The 22260-nt window shown below is 48.6% G+C and overlaps 1 protein-coding gene across 1 annotated transcript in view; it reads right to left on the bottom strand.

Annotated features, from left to right (window-relative positions):
• Positions 1 to 1309: 1309 nt before the first annotated feature.
• ATG14 (autophagy related 14) overlaps positions 1310 to 22260 on the bottom strand; it is a 36774-nt gene continuing 15823 nt past the window's right edge. Inside the window, exons 2-10 of the mRNA XM_075530988.1 lie at positions 20534 to 20596; positions 19261 to 19303; positions 16056 to 16137; positions 15087 to 15324; positions 11066 to 11295; positions 10298 to 10415; positions 8842 to 8932; positions 8680 to 8765; positions 1310 to 4011 (exon numbers count right to left, since the gene is read on the bottom strand). Coding sequence (XP_075387103.1) covers positions 3705 to 4011; positions 8680 to 8765; positions 8842 to 8932; positions 10298 to 10415; positions 11066 to 11295; positions 15087 to 15324; positions 16056 to 16137; positions 19261 to 19303; positions 20534 to 20596 — 1258 coding nt within the window. The 3' untranslated portion in view covers positions 1310 to 3704. The remainder of the gene's footprint in view (positions 4012 to 8679; positions 8766 to 8841; positions 8933 to 10297; positions 10416 to 11065; positions 11296 to 15086; positions 15325 to 16055; positions 16138 to 19260; positions 19304 to 20533; positions 20597 to 22260) is intronic.

The raw sequence follows: 22260 nt of genomic DNA, 5'->3' as shown, positions 1-22260 counted from the left end.
CAAGAAACCTTTCCACTCACTTCACACAATAAGAGGTGACCTTTTCCTAGCCCTCATTATGTCTCGGGCATCGTGCCAAGTTTAAACACACATGGACTTGCCTATCGAATGCTACACCCCCTCCTTGCCTATCGAATGCTACACCCCCTCCCTCTCTGAACTGGCTGAAAGGACCACCGTGGAAAACGTGTAGTCCCTTCCACTGGCGTGCCAAGAGTCCCAAGTATATGACCTTAGCTAGTGTCCGTACCACCTTGTGGAGACTGGAAACATTTCCGTGCACCCTTGGGTGGCTTCCAGCCAGTGTGTGGTTTTATCTGCTTTGAGCAAAACCAGGGGTGGCTTGTTGTAGACAGTGGTTTGAACTTGGTGTTAGTACTCAAGTTCAGCCATGGAGCTGATGCCAACTCCTAGCAACCTGATAGCATGGGGTAAAGCCGCCCTTGTGAGCTCCTGAAACCTAACGACAGGTGTGGAATGGTCTTTCTCCTGAGGAGCGGCTGGTGGTTTCAAACTGCTGACTTTGGAGTTAGCAGCCCAACACGCAACCCCTACACTACTAGCTAGGGTTTCTCAGCATTATTACTAGGCGAACAGAAACTGCTAGAATGAATGGATTTGTGCTGGGGAAGGAGGAGAAAGAACCAGAATAGGGTCTGAAATAGCAATCCTGTTGGAGGTGCTGTTCAACTGCAAAGTCAAAGCTAAACCCTCCTTCTCCCCTGCCCCCCATGGCCCAGTAAGAAAAGTGGCCCATCCACTCTTAGAGTAAATGAGATTTGGAACGCTATCTCAAGTTCTCTATGTAAGCAAGGCGAACTTACTAAAAAGTTAACTACTACTAAATATTTAGCTTTGGAATAATGGCCCAGTGGGACTGGTCTAGAACTAGCATGGATGGGCAAGAAGGCAGCTGAACTTACTTGTGGAAATTCGGTGACCTTTTCCCAGTAGAAGGTCCTGGAATGTGCCGTGATGGGCATCTAGCGCCAGTTCTTATAAGATGCTCCTGCTGAGCAGATCTCACCTCCCAGTTGTTGGGGCAGAGTCGCCAATGCTAATAATTATATATATTTATACAGATAGATAGATGTATAACAGTTAAATTATAAAGAAGTACAAATGACTCAGTGCAACTCAATCCCGTGAGACAGTTGTGAGACAGTGCGGGGCCACTAGGAGTCAGGACTGACTGGATAGCAGTGTTGTTCGTGAGACATAATTAAGGCTCAGCTAACATGCTAGCTTCAGTAGAGAGGACTGCTCCGAACTTTAAAAAAAGACACATCCTAGCAAAGTGCTGTTAAAAGATTTATTGCAGTAATACAATAAAAGCTTAGAAACATTTGTATGACTAACCGGTTTGGAAGTTGCAGAGCAAAGGGAAATCCCTGCACTATCACACTGCAAGGAGATCCTCGCTGGGAATTCTTTACAGTCCGCCACTGACTTTCTTCCCAAGTCCCCAAACGCGAATCCTTAATGAGTGTCTCCATGCAGACTGGGTTTTCCCGACTCAAATGTGCAAAACGTCTCCATTACAGTCCGTTACCAAGAGTGTGAAGCGGACTTCAGCAGCCTGTCTGGTGCCTGTAGTTGTTGTTTAGTATTATGTTTCAGCAGATCATTTTAAAATGGAAAATGTGACCAAGTTCTATGGCTTTTTGTTTTAAAAAATGATTTAAAAATTGCTTTACATATGGTTCTGGCACCTACATGAAAGATTTTAATGAGCAGCAAAGGAGTAGAAAACACAGTGGTTGAAATGTATATTTAGAGTATTTACAGGGTGGATCCAGTGCAAAATCGTGAGAACCCAAACACCTCAGCAGTGTGCCACCATGCCGTGCTCAGAAACCACCACAGGGCTTGCTGGCTTCACCCTGAGCCAAGGGCCTCGAGTTGAGATTGACATCAGCCTCTGTGATGTAACCTAGCCATGTCTCGGTCAGTCTGCGGGATCACTGTAGCTAGGGTTCCCTGCTGTCAGGAGTCACCCCTCTAGCTGCCTCTCGTTTGGTTTCCTAAGAGATTTACCTGAGAAAACCATGAGGAGCGGAAGCCCACCTCTATGCCCAAAGCGCCAGATCCCAGTCTTCTGACTTCGGAGACGAGGCTATTTTCTCAATGCTTCCGAGGGCCTGAAGTAGTCAGTCAACTCTTGGAAGATTTCAAGTTCATTCGGTGTTTGTTCAAGTTTATACACCCACTCTGAACGATGGAACTGGGTAGTAAAATGCCAGCCCAACAATTGTGAAGCTGAGCGCTGGATGCAGACAGTGGCTGTCGAAGATGCCCTCAGGTGTGGGGAAGCCTCTTTTGTCCCTAAGTGGAAAATGTCAGGGTCAGGGGATTGGGTACTTGCTGACAATAAACCTCTCCCCTACGTGTCCCCAAGCGGCCAAGAAAGGAATAGCACGCACCAGTTAGCGCCTCTGCTGTGGAGCCGAGCAGCAGCCTGCTGGGGCAGGTCACCCTCTAAGTGACGGATCGGAGGGACAGTCATGCTAACCACACTAATGAGCGAGGGGAGTAACGCCTGCTAGGGATTTTTCATAGAATGCTTTTGTAGTTACATAGCATTTTGTTTTGCTTTGTTTTCAGTTATTAAAAAAAATCTACTTACATATTTGTACATAATGCCCCTCAATTTTCTTGTAAGATTGTCACTAGGAGAATGACAGGCATATTGAGGTGATCACTTGGCGAGAGCAAATTCTTTACCACCGCACTCTCCCGTCCAGTAAGAGCGCAGTGCCAGCTTTTAGAATCTGCTCTGCGTTTCTGGGCAAAGGTGGTGTCTTCACAGATGCAAGGACTTCTGGGAAACAAAAAGACAGTCTTCCTCTGGAAGAGCCTGCCACCCACCAAACGCAACCCCTCGGGAGAGACTGGACACCCACTCGGTACCGTGGCTTGTGAACTGTGCACCCCGGCAGGCAGGTAGCTTCCACCAGGGAGGATCCTTCTCAACTGAAATCCCGTTTGCAATGCAGAGTGGGGATGGTAGGGACTGAAAACCTCGTTAAGAATGAGCTGAGTCCCCTCAGAATAGAGAAAGCCGTGTTTGGGTCTCTGGGGCATTATTGCAGCTGGGTTTCTTCAGTCCGTGGACCTGCGTCTCTTTGGTGAGTGGGGACAAAGGTGCCTTGGCCGCGTGAGGGCACCGCGGCGCAAATGAAGGCATTTACAGTTAACCCCCCCAAAAAATAAGGGCTGGTCGCCCCTCCCAGACAACGCCAAAATAATCCCAAGAACCCAAGACGACCAAATCAATGCTTCAAATGGCCTCTGTACCCCAGGAAAGAAGCCAGCACGGCGGCAGCAACACCAGCTCAGTCAACAGTCTATCGTTCAAGTGCCACCCAGAATCACTGCCTTGTGACTCAACTTGCAAACCCCATGGCACCCCGTGTTGGCCACCTGGGGGCCCACGGGAAGCGCCGCCTCCACAGCTGGGGCCTGGCTGCCAGGGTGGTCCTCCCCCGTGCTGCTGGGCACAAGGACCTTTGGCCTGCCTTCCTCACTGCCGGGAGCCCAGGCCCATTTAACAACCAGGAAGCTGCATCTGCCAAACAGAAATGCTGGTCTCTGGCTTTAAAATGAAAAATAAAAGTCAAAACCAGCAGAGCCCCTTTCATTGCTGAGGCACTCCGACTGGCCGCTCCGCGGGCTTGGACTTGCTGGCGCTCCGGCAGGGGCCGTCAGCGGTGCCCAGTGTAGGCTTTGAACCAGGAGGTGACCGAGGCAGCGGCCGAGGAGATCATGCCGCCAGCACTGCTGCTCGCGATGGGCGGTGACGCCTGGGAGCCCTGGCTCTCGGACACGTCCACAGGCTGCGAGGGGATGTCGCAAAACCGCGGGCTTGGCAGGTTCTCCCAGTCCGTGCCCAGGTCGGTCTCGTCGTCGGTGACGCGCTCGTCCCCGCTCTCGTCCGACTCCCCGGCAGCTCCGGGGTCCAGGAATTCCACAGACTCTTCCAGGTCAGCCCGCACTTCGAAGGGCCCGGACCTGCGTGTGGAGAGGGGTGTAGGAGACAAAGAGGGAGCCCTCAATAAGACGGGTGGGGGGTGCGGGCGGCAGAGGAAATCTAGAGAGCGTACCTGGATTCACCATTTCCTAGGAGACTGGGAAGCTCAGCCATGAGGACAAGAAAGAAAAGACATGTTCTCAGGTGAGCTATGGTAATGACTAGACACTCCTCTTTCTGAGATGACCACTGCTGTAGGACAGTGTGAGTTAAATGAAAACAACTTATTTTTTAGAAAGACGATTGACACAGTGCACCCATCAATGGGCAGAAACATCACCGTGAGGCCAGCCCAGGACTGAGCAGTATCTGTTCTGTTGTCCACAGGGCGGCTGAGTTAGAACTCCAGAACTCCACAGCACCTAGCAGTAGTGTCGACAGAGGAAACAGACCGCATTCCCATGAGGCATGTAGGAAAAGCCACTCAATACACTCAAGTGTACGGATGAGCATAACAGTAAGTAGTTCACAGAGACAAAGCTATGTCCTGCCTTGTGGAGTCCTGGTGGCAGAAGCAGGTTACAGTGACTGCTGCTACCAGCATGTTCACTGCAGGAGATACCCCGGGGTACACTGGTCACTGAAAGCACTCTAGACTAGAGCGTCATTCTGCTCCGACTCTGACAGGGGGCTGCCGGGGGCGGACTTGACCCCACCTCTTCAGGTGCTGCTGCCTTGTGAAGCCCCAAATTGCCCACTCTTAAACCCCCAGAGATAAGTACTGTTTGTGCCCATGGGAGCATGCATGCTCAGAATCCCGATAGCGGGCTCCCACACATACTGTCATTTTCTAAAGCTTCTTGCATGAAATAATAACTGCAGTACATTCATCTGGAAGAGTGCATATTTTTGTACTTAAATTTCAAGAGAAATACTTTCATTTCCCTAAGGTTTCTAATCATGTTCTCACTGCCAAACCCAGCCCTTTCTGAGGCCTCGCCCCGTGACTGCTCACTGGGGCTCTGCACAGTGCTGGGCACAAAGCACACCCAGGCCTTCTCGCCTGTCATCCTTGGCAGCGTGCCCACCAGCTCCTTCCGCGGGGACAGAGAGGCTGCATTTCCTTCAGTGGACGGTGGCCGACACACACCAAGATCTTTCCAGGGATTACAGAGCCAGCGCTCTGCAGCAGCCTCGACCTCCCTGCTGTGCCCAAGCTTACCACACACAGCTGGTTGTTTTAACGGTTTCACCGAGATGGTAGAAATTAACCAAAAACAGAAATCTGAATTACTGTACAACAGCCTGTTGTTTTTATGTCCCCAAATTCCTATGGCCTTTGGAATAAAAATCCAGTGCGGGCCCCCATATGTCCCTCACAGGAGCTCAGCTTCTGACACACTGTGTCTGGGGACAAGCAGGCCTCGTCCTCCAGGGTGTCCAATTTCCGAGTTCAAAGCATGGCAGCAACAACTGCTCAGAGGCCTTCACAGGTTTGTCCTTGGTCTCAAGTGAGCATTATTTCAAAGTACCTTCAAGTAAAGGGGCCCCCGGTTCCCCAGAAATTGTGGCTTTGCAGGGGGTGAGATGGGACGTGGGTTCTCCCCAGCCACCTAGCCTCTCCCTTGAAATTTTCTCCTTCAGTGTCCCAGTGACCACTGTGCGCTGTACGCCAGCTCTTAGGTCTCATCTCTCTTCTCCCTTGCCCTTTTCTTTTCCTGAGCAAGCATGTCGACTCCCAAGCCATCTTTACAGATCCTTCTCGTCTCATGGCATCTCCTCTGTAGCCCGCTCCTCCCCGCTCGGGAGCTTTGGCCTGTTGATCAGTTCCTCTTTGGGGCTGCCTACCCACTCTCGGGTCCCACTCAGTATGGGGCTGCCACTGTCTCCACATCCCCACAGGACTTTCTTTCCCAGGGGACAGGCAAGGGTGTGGCGAGGTCACAGCCCTTCCACTCAGAACTCCCAGTTCTCTGCTTGGGTCCCCAGGGCAGAATCCACCTGGTATTTAACATGAAAGGGTCTTGAGAGAGTGCTTCAGTCCAAGTGGGACTGAGGAGAGGCTATAGGGAAGTCAAGACACGCTGTTGGCATCAGGGTGGGCTGCCCCAAACTCTGGGGGCACCAGCACTCCCTGCCATCCCGTTATCCTCGAACCTGTTGTGTCTTCTTCACTCTGGGCTGAGGCTGGACATGTTCCTCCCCTATTTTGCACTGGAATCTGGTTACTGGCATTTCTTTTGTATAGACATTTTTCTTTTCTGCTAGGTTGCTTGTCTCTCAATTTGATAGATCACGTAGCCTACGTTAACATCTCGTGTCTTGTGAAACCAGCTCTATGGCCTCTTCCCAGGGCGTTCGTGTTTTACAGAGAAACGTGTACCTCCACCCCTTGTGGCTCTGGGGCGGGCTCTGAATCCCTGTACACCCCATGATTATAGAAGGGTCTTCCCTTCTAGTCATTTCATAGTTTCTTTTTAATAAAGTCTTATATCATCTGGAATTTATTTTTGCTTATGGAATGCAGTATAAATCCAACTTCCCCCTATTTGGATATCCAACTGGCCTAATACCATTAAGTTGTTATTATCAGATTCAAAACCACACCCAATGTACTTTATATTCCTCTTGTCCGGGGTCTGTGCCTAGATTCTTCGCTCTGTTTTTTTGACGTTGTTGCTCTCTCTTTCCATAACAGCACTCTTTCTAATTCTGAGAGGAACCCAGCCCCGCCCCCCTCACTCCCTCACACACTGTGCTTCTTAGAAAATATCAGACTCTGTATGCCTGGCACGTAGCAGGCCATAAAAACATACACACTGACTTAAGGGGGGGGGGGGAAGTTCTTCATATAAGTTTTAGAGCTACCTTGTGTTACGCGAGGCAGACTGTGGCAGAGACGCGTCAGTGTGCCTTCTAGACTAAGAACAGACCGGGCAGAGGGACTGACTGCCCACTTTACGAAGAGCAGCGGGACACTGTCAGAGAGTGCGCTGAAGACGAGCCCCTCAGATGGGCGGGCAAGCACGCAAGCCGGCCCAGGGAAAGAGCTGGCTACCTATATGATGGATTAAAGCGTTCGGCACCTCCATTTGTGGAAAGGACACGATTCAAATTGAGAATAGCGGTAAATATTCATTAACAATCAGAACACGAAGTGCACGGAATATGAATCTAGGAAATTTGGAAGATGTCAAAAATGACATGGACTGCATGAAGATCGATATTCTGTATTCAGTGAGCTGAGACTGAGTCAAACAATCAGATGGCCAAGAGGAATAGTGTTGAATTCGTCAAACAATAATCCATCAAGATCTACCTCGAAGCATAATGCTGTCGGTGATACGGTAATACTTGTGAGCCTGCAAAGAACTCCAGGTAATAAAACCAGGACTCCAATTTACAGACCAATCACTAAAACCAGTGATGAAGAAATTATGGAATTCTAAAAACTAATTCCGTCTGAAATGATCAGACATGAAATCAAGATGCATTGAAACCTACTAGTGATACAAATGCAGACATTTACAAACAAAGAGGAAAAGATTGGTCGCTGGGAAACTTGATCTTGGTGACAAACAAGAGCTGTAGACTGCAAGACAGAATTTCACAAGATCACAAAATTCATCGCAAATACCTTTGCAATGGCTTAAAATGGTGACTACACGCGTGGGCTTCACCAGCTGGAACCGGGGCAAGAAAGACACTGGCTGGAGCGGCTCCGCATCAAATGCGAAACAAGGCAGGGCCAACCATGCTCGTGTGGAAGTTAGGCTGAACTTCTGATGCACTGACTCTCAATGATGTCAGGTCATCACACATGAAGAAAGCAGAAGCTTGAACTTGTGTTTTTTTACCGCCTTTCCTGTGATGAATTAATGTTCACTGATTAACAGCATGAGTACGACTATCTGTGACTTTGGAGTCCCCCTGACCTTGTTGGGGCCCCAGCTCTACCACTTGAACTAGCTTTGTGGTCATTGGCACAAGTTGCTTGATCACCCTGAGCCTCAGTTTCCCCATCGTATAAATCCTACCTATGAGATGATGCTTGAATTATGATGCTTATCAGCGGTTTTCAGAAGTCCTGGCGGCCAAGTGGTTACGTGCGAGGCTGCTAACCTTAAGGCCAGCCATTCAAAACCACCAGCCGATCCAAGGGATTCCGAGGAAGCTTTCTACTCCTAAAAGGGCGGCAGGCGCGGTTCTACCCTGTCCTATAAGGGCACTATGAATCAGACTCGACTTAATGGCAGTGAGTTGGCTTTTCTTGTTTGGTTTTAAAATAATTATGAAATTGTTGTGACTGGGTGCCACTGAGTTGCTTCTACAGAAGAGCCTCTGTACTACAGCGGAAACCGCCACCACACAGGCCCAGCGGACCAAGGGACCACTGATGTCAATCAACACACACTGTGACTTGCTTACACTGTGAAGCCCGTTTCAGATAAGGTCTGGAAAGGATGGGAGGTTGGTTCATAGAAATCAACAGGCTGTTTTGTGATTTCTGAGTGTTTAAAATGTCTAATTTCCTGAGAAATTTATCATGTAAGGAGTGAAAAGCTAACGTACGATCAGTCGTTTTCTTCTTTCTGGATGGGACGAGTTCTTTTTGCGAGCGTTTAGGGCTGGGGAACTGGCCCCTGAACGCTAACTACAAGTAGGCGCAGAAGCAGCATTTAGAGGAAGGCAGCAGGGGAGCATCTTACCTGCCCAGGTGCTCCGAGTTAGGACTGACCAGGTACATCAGGTTCCTGAGGGTGTGCAGTGGTTGTAACTGATCTAAATTGACATGCTACGAAACAAGGAATTCGTTAATATTTCCAAACACCTGACAAATCAAAGCCACACTCACAGCACACTTTCCATACCTGAGAGAAGCAGAGGTAAAGGGTATTGGCATTCAATTTTTTCACTGCTCGAGTAAATCTCTGCCTGCTGAGGTTTTCCCCACAAAATTCACTGTCAAACAAATAGACAAACAATGTGTCAAGTTGCGCTTCCTGGAAGAAATGTTCACATGTCCATTCTGAAGCATGTGTGCTTTCCCCGAGCGGCCGCGGAGCGCTCCCCCGAGCGGCCCTTGCCTCCGTCAAGTGCACACAGAACCTCCCTCAGGAAGGCAGGCCCTGGGGAGGGCAGCTCCGCAGCGGGACAGAAGATCCAACGGCAGCGGCCCTTTGACCACAGAGCTTCCCTTCTGGGCAGTTGTTCCACATACAGAAAGGCTGGAAATGCAAAATGACTTCTTGGCACGAGCAAAGAACTGGTTAGATGCTGGTATACGAAGGTAAAGGGTCAGAATGAGGCTACCCGCAGCCCCTTGGGGCCCTGCTTTGCCCTCCCCACTGCTTTGCCTTTCCCCCAGTCCCTTTGCCTGACCCTCCCCCGCCCCCAGCCTTGGCCTGTTTGCTCCCTTCCTCCCTTCAGGTCACGGACCCCACACCTGCCCCCTGCAGCCCAGCAAGCCCTCCCTGCCTCACCCCACTGTCATGGTCTTGCTCGCACTGACACACTGCTGCCTGGTGCACACGGACTGGGCTCTGCTCACCCCTGCCCCCACAGGAGCCAGGGCAATGCCAGGCATAGAGCTAAACGCGCAATAAATATTGCTTACAGAATAGAATTTTGGACACACAATCCAGAACACGTCATTACGTCAGTACAATACGCTGCCGGGGGTGGGGGTGCTTGTTAGTCTATATTCTGGGGCTTCGTGGAAAAGGAGAGTGAACAGCTGAGGACTTTCCGGCAGACTTTTTGAAGTCCCCTTGTATGTGAGCTGGGATGCAAGGCTAACTGGAGGGGGGCCGAGGGGCCCTGTGGGGCATGCCTCCACCAGTGGTCCTCAACCTTCCTCAGGCCGCAACCCTTTCAGACAGGTCCTCGGGTGGTGGCGACCCCCAACCATAACATTATTTCCCCCCCCAAAAAAAATACATTTTCCTTGCTACTTCTTAACTGTCATTTTGCTACTGTTATGAATCCGGCAGCCCCTGTGAAAGGGCCATTCGATCCCCAAAGGGTTTGTGGCCCACAGATTGAGAACCACTGGACTAGACCCTTCTAGTTTATTCATTTGAAACCATGAGTTTTTAAAAACAACCAAATAAAACTCAGGCGCCCGGCTCCCTCCCTTGTGTTTTCTGCTCGTGGGGAGTGCATCTGTAAGGCAAGGGACTAGACCTCAGCGATCCCGAGCCTCGGGCTGTGCCTGCCTTGGCAGCCCGTGGGTTTGGTTACAGGTCTAAGTAGCGTGACGACGAACACAAGAGGAAGGCTGCGTGATCCACAGCACAGGCGCCATGGCCACACTGGGTTACTTGCCTGTTGCAGAGTTTTTTGGGAAGGTTTACATCCAGGATGTGGGACAGGATGTTGACCAGCTGGGTGGCGTAGCAGAGCGCAGCGCTGATGGTGTAGGCGGGGTTGTTGTGCTCCATGTCTACACGCACACAGACACACAGTCAGCCCCTGCGCGCCCAGACACCACCCCTCCCAGCAGCGATGGACCTGGGGCCCATAATGTATGTTACCATTTGCATCGCTGATGGATACATTTTACAGTGTAATTCCATACTTAATCCTCACCAAAGCCCCTCAGAACAATCTCTGTTTCAAGTGTGAGGAAAGGGATTCTTGGAGAAGTTCAATCCCACACTTAAGAGCAATGGTGCCCTTCAGAAATAAATGAAGTGTCAACTACGGCTCTTGACTGGGGACTCCCGAGCCAACCTAGTTAGGATGGCATGGAATCACCACCATGCTGCCTCATTCTCATTCACTCTTCTCCATCACATTTAATACATCATCTACTTCGCTACTTTTTATTGTTTACCATTTCCTCCATGGGGGAGGGGTTTTATGTTTGCTCACTGGGACTAGACCAATGCCGCTTGTCTAATTATTAATCAGGAGCTCAATATTTGCTGAAGAGACCGATCAATGACCACGGATCCCAGTGATGAGTGAATTCTCAATGTGAGGACTGTCTTCTTTTTGGAAACGCATTCTACACTCAGACAAAATACCACAGCTCTTGATTCAAAAGAACTAAGCCCTGAAGGGCCACTTTTAAACCTTCTGGTGCCTCACCCGGGCCCTGTGTGGTCTTCTTCTCCTCCACCCAGTTGTAGTAGGCAGAGTAGTCGCCGTTGTTCGGGAGGCTGATCCAGGGCCCTGTGATGCTGATGCTCGTGTCTCCGTTGTGGTCGTCACAGACCCATCTCCCAGAGAGGTAGGTCGTCCTGCGGGCCTCGGCCAGCTTGCTCACAGTGCTGGAGGTCATGGCGCTGTCACTCTCGGAAGACACATCTGCCGGATCTCTAGGAACCAGAGGACACACAGGGATCTCACTGGCCAGGAGCTTCCAGAAAGTTACACAGAAGCATGGCAACTCACCGGGACAGGCAGAGGCTCCTGGAGACGGCTGTGCAGACCACCAACGCTGACCTGGCCCCCAAGGCTCTCCAACTATTTGGTCTCAGCACTGCTTTACACACACATATAAACTGTCCAAAGAGCCTGTACTTTAGTGTGAAACATTCTATATTAAATACTAAACCTGAGAGAAATAAGAAAATACTGGCCACTTCATTCAATAGTAATAAATCTATGACATGCTAATAAAGCACATTTTTACGGGGAAAAGAGTGGAAACAGGATTGCTACATTTTTGCTTATCTCCACTAGCTAGTAACCTGCAGCCACTTCATCAGATGTCGCCAGGGGCCTGCCCACAGCCTCCGCGCGCTCCAGCAGCAGCACACAGGGAGCTCACTTGTGGGAAAACAGTGACAACTTCCAAGACCTGCTTTACTGCACAGTCCAGGTCAGCACAGACTGGAGAAGGTGTCTGTTGTTGTCTAGCTAGAGGGGGTGGGGTGGGGTGTGGTGGTGAGGGCGGAGTGGCCAGCACTGCAGTTTGGTGCCACGGCCCTGCCCTGTGTCTAAGCCAGTGGGGCACTGCCACGCCATGGCCTCTGCGAGACCAGTGCCAACAACAAAGGAAGGCTCTCTGGTGGCACAATGCCGCAGCTTCCCGCTGCCTGGCCCAGCAGCCCCGCACCACCCCACGGGAGAATGACCTGGTGGGCAGTGCCACAAAGATGCAGCCAAGAAAACCCACAGGAAGGGGCAGCAGCTGGACAGTTGGGCAGGGGCACTGTGCATGAGGACTCGCACCAACCGCAGAGGGTGTCAGGCACCTGCTGAGGCCTGAACAGGGGAAGGGTCTTCACCACCAGAAGTGTGAGCGAGTGCACCTGCTGTGGGACGCAGGAGACAGTATTAGAGAAGGGGGTGGAGAAACGGGCACACCAAGTGGGCCCTGCCCCCGTGGTCACGGCTCTCCATCCTTTCCCCTGGGCCATGACCCACGTGTAAGCTTGTGCCCACTGGTCGGCAGCAAAAAGCCGGAGCAGGGCTCTGAAGGCCCGTCTTCCTGGGCAGTGTCGTCCACTAGTCGGGACACTAGAGAAACGAGAACCAACATGAAACTCTGTGGAAGAGTCACATCAACAGCACTTGCTAAAAACAAACAGGCCAGCCAACCTTTAAAGCATGGACATTGTGATTAAATCATCAAGGTGGGAAAAGCAAGTTTTTTTCCCCATGTTTCTCTCCTTGTGTGCTTACTAGACAAACTAGTTTACTTGTTAATATGCCGCCTTTAAAATAATCTCAGCTTCCAATAAAGTTGGATGAACAATGCCAAGTACATACTTCACACCTCATTTCCCCAAATCGATTCAGGAAAATACAGTGATCAAAATCAGGTGACTGAACAGGAAGTCCTAACTCCTAAACTCAAAAACTCCAAACTCATTGCCAATGCTGACTCGTAGCGACCCTCTAGAACGGGGTGCAACTGTCTGTGGGTTCTCTTTACGGGAGACTTGCCTTTCACCCAAGAAGTGGCTGGTGGTTCCAAACTGCCAACCTGGTGATTAGCCGTCTAAGCCATAATCCTGGTGTCCCGATAATGTTGTATGTGGGACCCAGGGGTCACACCAGGACCACCATTTGCAGTCAGCTGTTACTTGCTGTTCCCGAGTTGATTCCGACTCACACAGACCCTATAGGACAGGGTAGAACTGCCCCTGTGGGTTTCCCAGGCAGTAACTCTTTACAGGTGTAGAAAACCTCATCCGTCTCCCAAGGATTGATTGGTGTTTCAAACTTGATTTTATGGTTCGCAGCCTAATGTATAATCCACTACACTGCCAGGGCTGCTTTAACCCGGAATCCTGCCTCAGCCTCCATCTATCCACTGTATGGCATCATCTGTCACCCATCAAAATTGGCACTGTGCCTTTCTTAGGGGGCAGCTGTCCCCCTCCCACGCACACCACAGCTGTGTTAGTAGCAATTTGGGGGCAATTCAACCTTTCCTAATGACCTAAAATGCCCCCTTTACTGTTGATGAAATTCCCAATGGATCCATTTCTCAACTTCCTGTTCTGCTGTTTTGAATCTGTCTTCCAGCCCTCAAGCTGGCATCTATTACGAGTGACAGATTACTTACAGAGAGTCAGAGGGCAGGCTTCCCTGCAGGAAGCGAAATCTGTTGCAGACCAAAGGCCACACTGAATGGAGGTAGTTAAGAATGGTGAGAAAATGAACCTCTGGCCAGCCAGTGGCTGCCAGATTCCAGTGAGGTGCCAGAATTGAGGATGGCGGGAAGCCACCCAGGAGAGCAGCTGGCAGTGGGAAAGCAACTCCACCCTCCCGGGCCAGTTTCCAAACCTGTTCACACACCTCGGAGGAGGTGTAAAGCACATGCCACAAGACGGAAGGCTGGCAGGTGGCCCTGGGACCTTGCTTTTTCCTAAGGTTCTCTCCTCAGCTAAGAGAGAACCACTGACTTGTCGCCGGAGACTCCTGAGGTGACTGCGGCCAAAGTCATGGTAGTTGGTGCTCGAAAGCCACTTCTTGGAGACAGGATTCAACTCAAACCAGAGTGCTCCCATTGCGGTCAAGCAGATTCTCATCTCGGCAACCCCATGCGGGTCAGTCTAGAACTGAGCCCCATAGGGTTTGCAACAGCCGGGGAGCTGGCCGAGCTGGCCCAGGCACTCCTGGGTAGATTGCAACCACGTTTACAGTTGGTATCCCCCAGGGATGCAAAGCTCTGCTGATGTGAGGGCAAGAGCGCATTTGGAGTTTGTTCCACCAGGTCAGACTGTTCATCAAACTTTTTACTTAGAGGCTCTGAAAGATTATATAACAGTGTGTGACTAAAATGGCCTGATTTGTGGCAGATAGGGACTGGTCTTGCCAGCAAGACAAGGCACCTGCTCACCTAGCCATCTCAGTGTGTCAGTTTTTTGGCAAAAAAACAGCATGCCCCTCTTGCCCCATGCACCTGACTCACCTGACCTATTCCGTGACTTTTTGTTTCTGCGAATGAGAGGCATGAAAGGACAGATTTGAAGACGCAGAAGAGGTGAAGGAAAAAAAAGAGGGATGTACTGTCAAGCCATCCAAACAAATGAATTTGAAAAATGTTTCCAAGTATGGAACTGCAGATTGACAAATATATTATGTGTAACAGGGAGTGCTTTGAAAGTGATACTGTTTTTTGTAAAAACATGTAAATATACAGCTTTGGGAAAAAATTCTATTGGGGGTGATGGTGCGCCTTCGTATATAGGCCACATCAGGGGAGAGACTCCCTCCCCCACCCCAAGCAGTTTCTTATGCGTTAGCTCATAATTATCCCCAGTGAAGGGACACGAAAATCAGACCCAAGGGTCACAGCCTGCCTGACACGACACTAGTACATGCCTGACCTTGATCACAACCCACTCACACAACTAATAAACACCCAACCCAGATTGAAAGCATACCACCAAGCAGTCCTGCACCAGCTTCCCCTACAGAAGTTCAGTAAGCACCCGTGGAGCTGGGCCCTACCCCAGACGCCCGCCTTCCATCACAGCTGCACCCCCACCTTAATCCTGCGTGGACTGTTTGCAGCTAAAACTTTCCGTTCATTCCCAGGGACACAAACAACTCCAGGAAGAGGGGCCCCGTCCATCGGTGAGGTTTTGGCCAACAGGAATATGCCCCTTGGCCACGGTGCACTCAGAGGGAAAGGGTTTGCTCACAGTACCTCCCACCAGTCCGGACTTCCTCCAGGGGGAAAATGACAGAGGTGAGCTCGAATACGTGAGAGCGCCGGAATTTGGCCAGACGCTCATAATGACTTTGTAAGTCGATGCTTTTCTTCTCCACCAGGTCGCCCAACTTGTGATTGTGCCTCTGAATCTTCTCTTTCTTCTCCTGGTGCCGCTGCGCCCGACTGTAGAGCTTCTGGTTCTTGTCCCTGGTTTTGAGGAGGCCTTCAGAATCTAGAATAAATCACAGTCAACAATCACCTCTATGCGTAGTCTGTGCAGGCCGCTGAGGCCCTTCCACTAAGTAGAAGCAGGATCTCAGTACATACAGCGCCATCACGAGCCCACGAGGCAAGAACCGTGGGATTTTAACCTGGTGCGCATCTGCTGTGCAGTCCACACTGCAAGGACTCGCCACCCACCAGGAAAGAGACCCACTCAAGGCTGAAAAGACGTGGGTCCTTTTCTGAGGAGATCCTTCAAGTTCTGGACCCCAGGAGCTACTAGTTATTGGGCTGTAGCATAATTTAGCTAGTGTAGCAACAACAGAGATCTCCACACCACTTCAAAAGAAAACAAGCAAGCTCACTGCCCTGGAGCTGATTGGACTGAGCGCCCTGGGTTTATAGAAGCAGTCATTCTCCTATGGAGCCGCTGGTGGGTTGGAACCATCAACCTTCTGGCTAGATACCTGCTTTAATCATTGTACCACTAGGGCTCCTAAGAACTAAGAGGAGACACAACACAAATTCAAAACCAAGCTCACTGTTTTTCCAGAAAAACCTCCTGGCGACACTGTAAGCTAGGCTCCTCTCCATGAGGAGATTGCCTTTGTGCTCACCTCACCCCTTTCCTTCGTCTCCTCCTGCTATGGACCTCCTTGAATCCCCAGCATGAGCCTCTTACTGGGGCTCCTGTTGATTGTCTCGTTTGGGCTCCTTGGGGTAGGACTGGAAATCACTTACTTTTTTTCATTTCTTCATTTCCTTTGCAGATTGTTTGTTTCAGCTGTTCAATCCTCATTTTGCAGGACATTATTTTCCACCTCTGGAACAAAGCATGCGATCAATATCACAAAACGTATAGCCTGGGGACAATACGGTCTGTCTGCCTTGGATCACTACATCTCATCTCGGGCACATCTTAGAAAACATGAAGACCAATATAATTATACTTCCCCCAGCCTTCATAGCTCTATGGATTAACAAGAAGAAAATTCAGTATCATTCAGAATCAGCATACAAAGGAAGGAAAGAGAATGACACACAGTTCTTTGTGTCAATGAGCTCAGAGAAAACTTGTTGATATTTTCTAAACTTGCCGTCTACTCGGCCCTCCATGAGAAGAGCGTAAAATAAAAGAAGTCGGTTCTGCAAACCAGCGCACGCGGAGATCAATGGTCACTTGTGGCTAACGGGAACCGCGGTTCTCTGGAAGAGCTGCTCTGAACAGTTGGTCATGGTGGCTCAAGAGGCAATGATACTGTTGTCATTGCATTATGTCAGTTATGAGAGGCTTCAAAAGGTGGAAAATGGAATCTAGAGAGAACTTTTTCAAGAAAATTCCTGAAGTGATGCCGTAGTATAAGGAAAATATTGTTCGCAATACTTGTCCTTCAGGCTAAAAGACCTGACAACCTGCCCTGGTGAAGCTTCCAGGCACTGGTCTCTCCTGATAATTGATCCAATGTCCAGGAGCCAAAGCTTCCCCAACCTCTGGTCAGGAGCATTGTGGCTGTACTGCTTTGTTCTTTCAGCAGTCCACAGTCCACCCAAATTCTTAGCCACTGTCACACTCTAAGAGGCACCAATTCCTCGTCAGCCCTTCTTCGCTGGACGTTAGTTCTCGAAATGTAATGTGCTAACATCCTACGGCGCCCTCGGTCACCTTTGCCCACCACATGAGATCTGCTGTATCACATTTACCCGCAGCAATGCATCCCTTGGTTTCTTGACAGCTGCTTCCATGGACACTGGTCAAGGGGAAGCAAAGGAAATCCCTGACATCATCAGTTAGCACACAGACGGAATCCACAAACTGAAGGGATACACTCTAAATGCGTACTTCCCTACATACTACATGCACTATCCCAAGTTTTCTTTTCACGTGACCGTCTCTTGGTCTACATACAGGTCCCACAGGCAATCCCTGTATCTTTAATCTGTTTTGACCCACATAGTCCAGAAAATTCAAGCAAACATTTTTCTAGTATTCTCTGCTTCCAGCCAAGATTCATGTGACAGCAGTAAGGACATCCCCTACCATTCATTCCACATGTTGCCGGGATTTCTGGCTATGCCCCACTGCAACTACTTACAAAATTATCCGGAGAAAAATTTTATTTGCATGTGGTATTGATTTACTTTTATATAATTTCTGCACTCTGTTGGCTCATCTTTCTTCGGCATGAGCAGCTACCAGCTGGCCAGGTAGCTATCTTCCAATGTCTTGGCACAGACAGCATCACCTTGTTAAAACAAGACTTTTCCTTTTTTCATTAGTTGGGATTTAATGCTTATCATACCACTCCACATTTCGATCGCGTCAAGTAGAATGTGTAATTGCTGCCATAATCAGTCTCCAAACACATTCTCCTTCCACCTGGACTCCTTGACGTCAGCTCCCTTTCACCCCCCCCCCACCCTCCGCCCCTCCTACCAAACCCCTGATGCTGGCTGTCCCTATACGTTAATCAATCCTGCGTGTCATGTACCGAGAAACTAATTAACACAGCTTCAAGAGGGTGACCTCCAGGAACAGGACCCCTCTGAGATACCCTAATATTAACAAGCACATTGAAGGAAAACATGATTTTCAATTGGTATCCCATCCATTCCAGTGTTGCTGAGAAAAAGTCTTGCTAAATGTCTTATTCGATTCCTAGTGTCTAGATTTCTTTCACCAAGGTGATACTTTCCACCTCCTTAACCTTCTTACTTCCGATTTTCACATTCCAGTCACCAGTAATCAACAATCTTGAGTGAACAATCAATTTCAGGCTGCATTCATTATTGATAAAACCTCCACTTCTTCACCTTTGGTATCAGTGGTTGGTGCATAAATTTTAAGAACAGTAATACGAACTGGTATTCCATGTAAGTCTGTGGACCTTATCCGGTCACTGAGCCAGCTACATTTCAGGATACATCTTGAAACACTCTTTGATGATTGAGTGTGGTTCTCATCCCACCTCTGTTGTTCCCTGCAGTTAACCCTGAGGGATTCAAAATGGCATTCACTAACACCCTACAATAATAATCTTTGTGTTCCCCTTCCTTTTCAGTGGCTCCTGATTTTCCAATGTGCTTTGTACATTGTATGCGCCAATCACGAATACATCTTTGTAGCTCTTATTTTATGTTGTCCACCACTGGCAGATCAAGGTCCCAAAAGCTTTATACCATCCACATAAAGTGGACTAAATTGAAATCACTGTTCCCCAAAAGAATTCTGCCTGTGTCCCAACCTGAGGGGCTCGTTTTGTGGCAGTAATCAAACAACACCCCACTGCGAATCACAGAATTTTCATTGATTAATTCTTAAACAAGGAGATGACCTGGTCTTTCTTCATAGTCTATGTGAAAGCCCCCACTGAAACCTGCCTACTATCTGACTCAGCTTCCAGCATCACAGTAACTCACAAGCCACACAACAAGCTCACTTGACAAATAGTAGGATTGTTACCAGAAAAAACATGAAACGCACAACTGGAGTGATTCCCCCTGGAAAGGGAAATGCGGTGGAAGGATGGGGTGAGAGACTACTGCCTAGCTCATAAGCTCTTCTCTACCAACACACCGATTCCCCATCAGCACCAAGTATTCTAAAGACTCTGCTAGTCGCATAACAATAGTGGTCCAGCAACCTCTCCGACAGAGTTCATATCAAATAAGAGCTACATAATTCAGCCATAGCTCCACATTCAGCCTAAGATTTTCACTGGCCAGTCTTTTTCAAAAGCACATCGCCAGGTTGTGCTTCCTGTCTGCCTCCGTATGGAAACAGCATTGAGGCTGTCCGTGATGGGGGACCCCATGGGATCTGAAGTTCCTGTGGCACAGTTTCCAGTATCACAGCAGCACACAGGCCACCAGATGACAAAGTGTCACACAAGTGGAAGAGCTCAAGCGTGTACCAGGTATATTAATGTCAATGCTTCTCACAACTTACCAGCTGATCTGTTATCCATTTTCCTTCCAAAGCTCGGAGTACTCTGTAAGAAGAGACAAGAGAAAAGAAGCTCTTAAAAGGCATTTATTAAGTAATGAGTTCTTGCAAAGTGCTGTTGGAAACATCAAGATGGGTGGGGCTTAAAAATGCACGTCCTAAGCCTCCACAATAGATTTTACAACTGCTATCAGCACCCAGTGCTAAAGCCTATTGATTACTTAAAATGTGGCTGGTTGGTGTAGGGACACTTTCATTTTAAATCAATTACATTTTTGTTGTTGAGAATGTACACAGGGCAGACACCAGTTCAACAGTTTCCACATGTAGAGTTCTGAGATAATGAATACCTCCTTTAAACTGTGCAGCAATTCCCATGAACATAAACGTGCTCAACTTCCTGTCTAATCTGTAGAGATGCCATTGTCGGCTTCACCCCAGAGACACCTCGTAGAAGCACACACAGAGCTCAAGGCGTGTGGTCCCCGCAAGTTAAGCTAAACTTTGGTTTAAGAGGGCAGAGAACATTTGAGGTTTAAAGTCTATCTCAGAGGGGTGGGGCTTTGGTTTTTTAAAATGCAGATTCTCAAGCCTCACTCCAAACCTACTGTATCCAGGTTGAAGTTCAAGAATCTGCTTTTGAAACCACTGTTGTAATTATCCAGGAGTCCTGGTGACACAGTTGGAAACATGTTGGGCTGCTAACAATAAGGTCAACAGTTCAAATCCGCCAGCTGTTCCATGGGAGGAAGATGAGGCTTTCTACTCCAGTGGAGAATTTCTCTAGGAAACCCGCTGGGGCAGTTCTACCTGGACCTACAGGGTCACTAGCAGAGTGGACTGCCTGGCGGCGAGTTTGGTTTGGCTGTAGTTGTCAGTAGATGTGCAGCCCATTCTCGACTCAGGACCCATTATCATCATCTCAATGAATTCTAAAGCACTGATCCAAAGAGAGAAGTCAGCACCACTAACTTGTCTAACCACACCCATTCTTCAGGACCCATTTCCCACAAATCAGTGATCAGGCCCCTGGGTTCCATTCACTCAGACAAGCCTTCAGCGGGTGCCAACTGTAGACAAGTACCAGGTATGAACTCAATGCGTTCTAGAAACAAGATGGTCGTTGCTCTTCTACTTCTCTCAAACGCACTGCTCTCTGCAGCTCGCCCACGTCAATGAAACCATGAACGAATGAGACCTGCACACCTGCCTGCATGGCTCAGCTCTGAATTAAACCAAATAACCTCCACATATTTAAAAACAAAACTCAACTCACTCTTTTTGAAATTCTTCTTGTTTGCTCTTAAGTCGGATTAACCTTTCCTTCTTGTCAATAAACCTGAGGAAGAAAAAAATGTATAAATGCTCATTCTTTTTTCAGTGCAATGAGATTATACATATTTGAGTTGGTCGCTTCTGCAGATTCATCTGGATACCAGTCATGAGTAAATGCTTGTCTTCACAATGCGATGCACACAGCTGCTTATCATTTTAAGCTTAACTTCAAATCCTCAATTTAAAATGTTTTCATGGGCTTTACACATGTCTACAGATATTTAACCCAAGGTTGAATCATTGTTTAAAAGAGGCACACAAGAAAGCAAACACAGAGTTGAAGGGAAAGAAATCGAAACCTCATTATATATATTAAAAAGAATGTAATTACTAAGCTTAATTTAATCCTGCTCTCACCTATAAATTGGTTCCTGGTTGTCTTTTAAAAATATTTTTTCTTAAGTTTATTGTTAGTTATTACGTGTTAGCAGATTATTTAGTAAAACAAATCAAAGCAAAGAGTACTGCATACCGATGTTCAATTGGTCTCTTGGTGAACCCTTTAAATCTGTGGCGGCTGAGCCTATTCCAACTCCTGGTGCCCCAGGTGCTGAGGTCGAGATGAGCGCCACGGGGTTCTAGGCTGTAAACTGTACAGAAGCAGGTTGCCAGACCTTGCCTTGGAGGCGCTATGAGACGTTTCTGTTAGTGGCTGAACACAACCCTTTGTGATGCCCCGGGGATCTTTCTCACCATTATCATTTTCTCTTTCCAGTGTTTCTTTTTTTGGGTAGTGTAGTGTGTCATGCTCTGGGCTACAAACTTCAGGGTCAGCAGTTCAAGACCATCAAGTAGGAGGCTTTCTACTCCCTTAAAGATCTACAGCTTTGGAAATGTACAGAGGCAGTCTTCCTCTGTCCTACAGGGCCCCTCTCAGCCAGAACTGACTTGATGGTGGCAAGCTTTTGGACTCCGTATTTTGGGTTTAGTTTGTTCCTTCTGTAGTTTGAAATGCAAAAATAGATGATCAAATGTAAACCTTTGTTTCTTTTTAATACAGACGTAAAAAACAAGCCCATTCTAACATGTTGATTCTAACTCACAGTGACCCTATCAGACAGAGTAACACTGCCCCAACTGGGTCACTAGGCAATCTTCACCGCCAAACACTGCCACGTACTTCTAGGGTAGATTTAATGGTGGGTTTAAACTGCTGACTTGCTGACATCAAGTCCTACGGTTCCCTCTAAGATGTTGTTCCTGTGTTAGTCCTAGTGCCCCTGTGAGTAACAGAGACGCGCCCAGTCCTGCGCCACCCTCACAACTGGTCTTCTCCTTGAACCCAGGGTGCGTGCCACTGGGTCAGTCCATTGGTGAGGGCCTTCCCCCCGCCCCCCCAGCCTTTTTTGTTTGCTGCCCATCTATATTACCAAGCATTATATCTTGCTCCAAGGACTGATCTCTTCTGGTAACATGTCCAAAGTATGTGAGATAAAAAAATTTTTTAAAGATTTTATTGGGAGCTCTTATAACAATCCATACATCAATTGTATCCAGCACATTTGTACATTTGTTGCCATCCTCATTTTCAAAACATTTTCTTTGTACTTGATCCCAGGGTATCAGCTCCTTTTTTCCTTCCCTCCCACACTCCTGATCAATTCCCTCTTCCTCCCCTCCTCCGTGAGATAAAACCTTGACATCTTTGCCTCTGCTGATCATTCTGGC

The sequence above is a fragment of the Tenrec ecaudatus genome, chromosome 14 (genome assembly GCF_050624435.1).
Source record: "Tenrec ecaudatus isolate mTenEca1 chromosome 14, mTenEca1.hap1, whole genome shotgun sequence".
NCBI lineage: Eukaryota > Metazoa > Chordata > Mammalia > Afrosoricida > Tenrecidae > Tenrec > Tenrec ecaudatus.
This window is presented reverse-complemented; position numbering and strand designations above follow the sequence as displayed.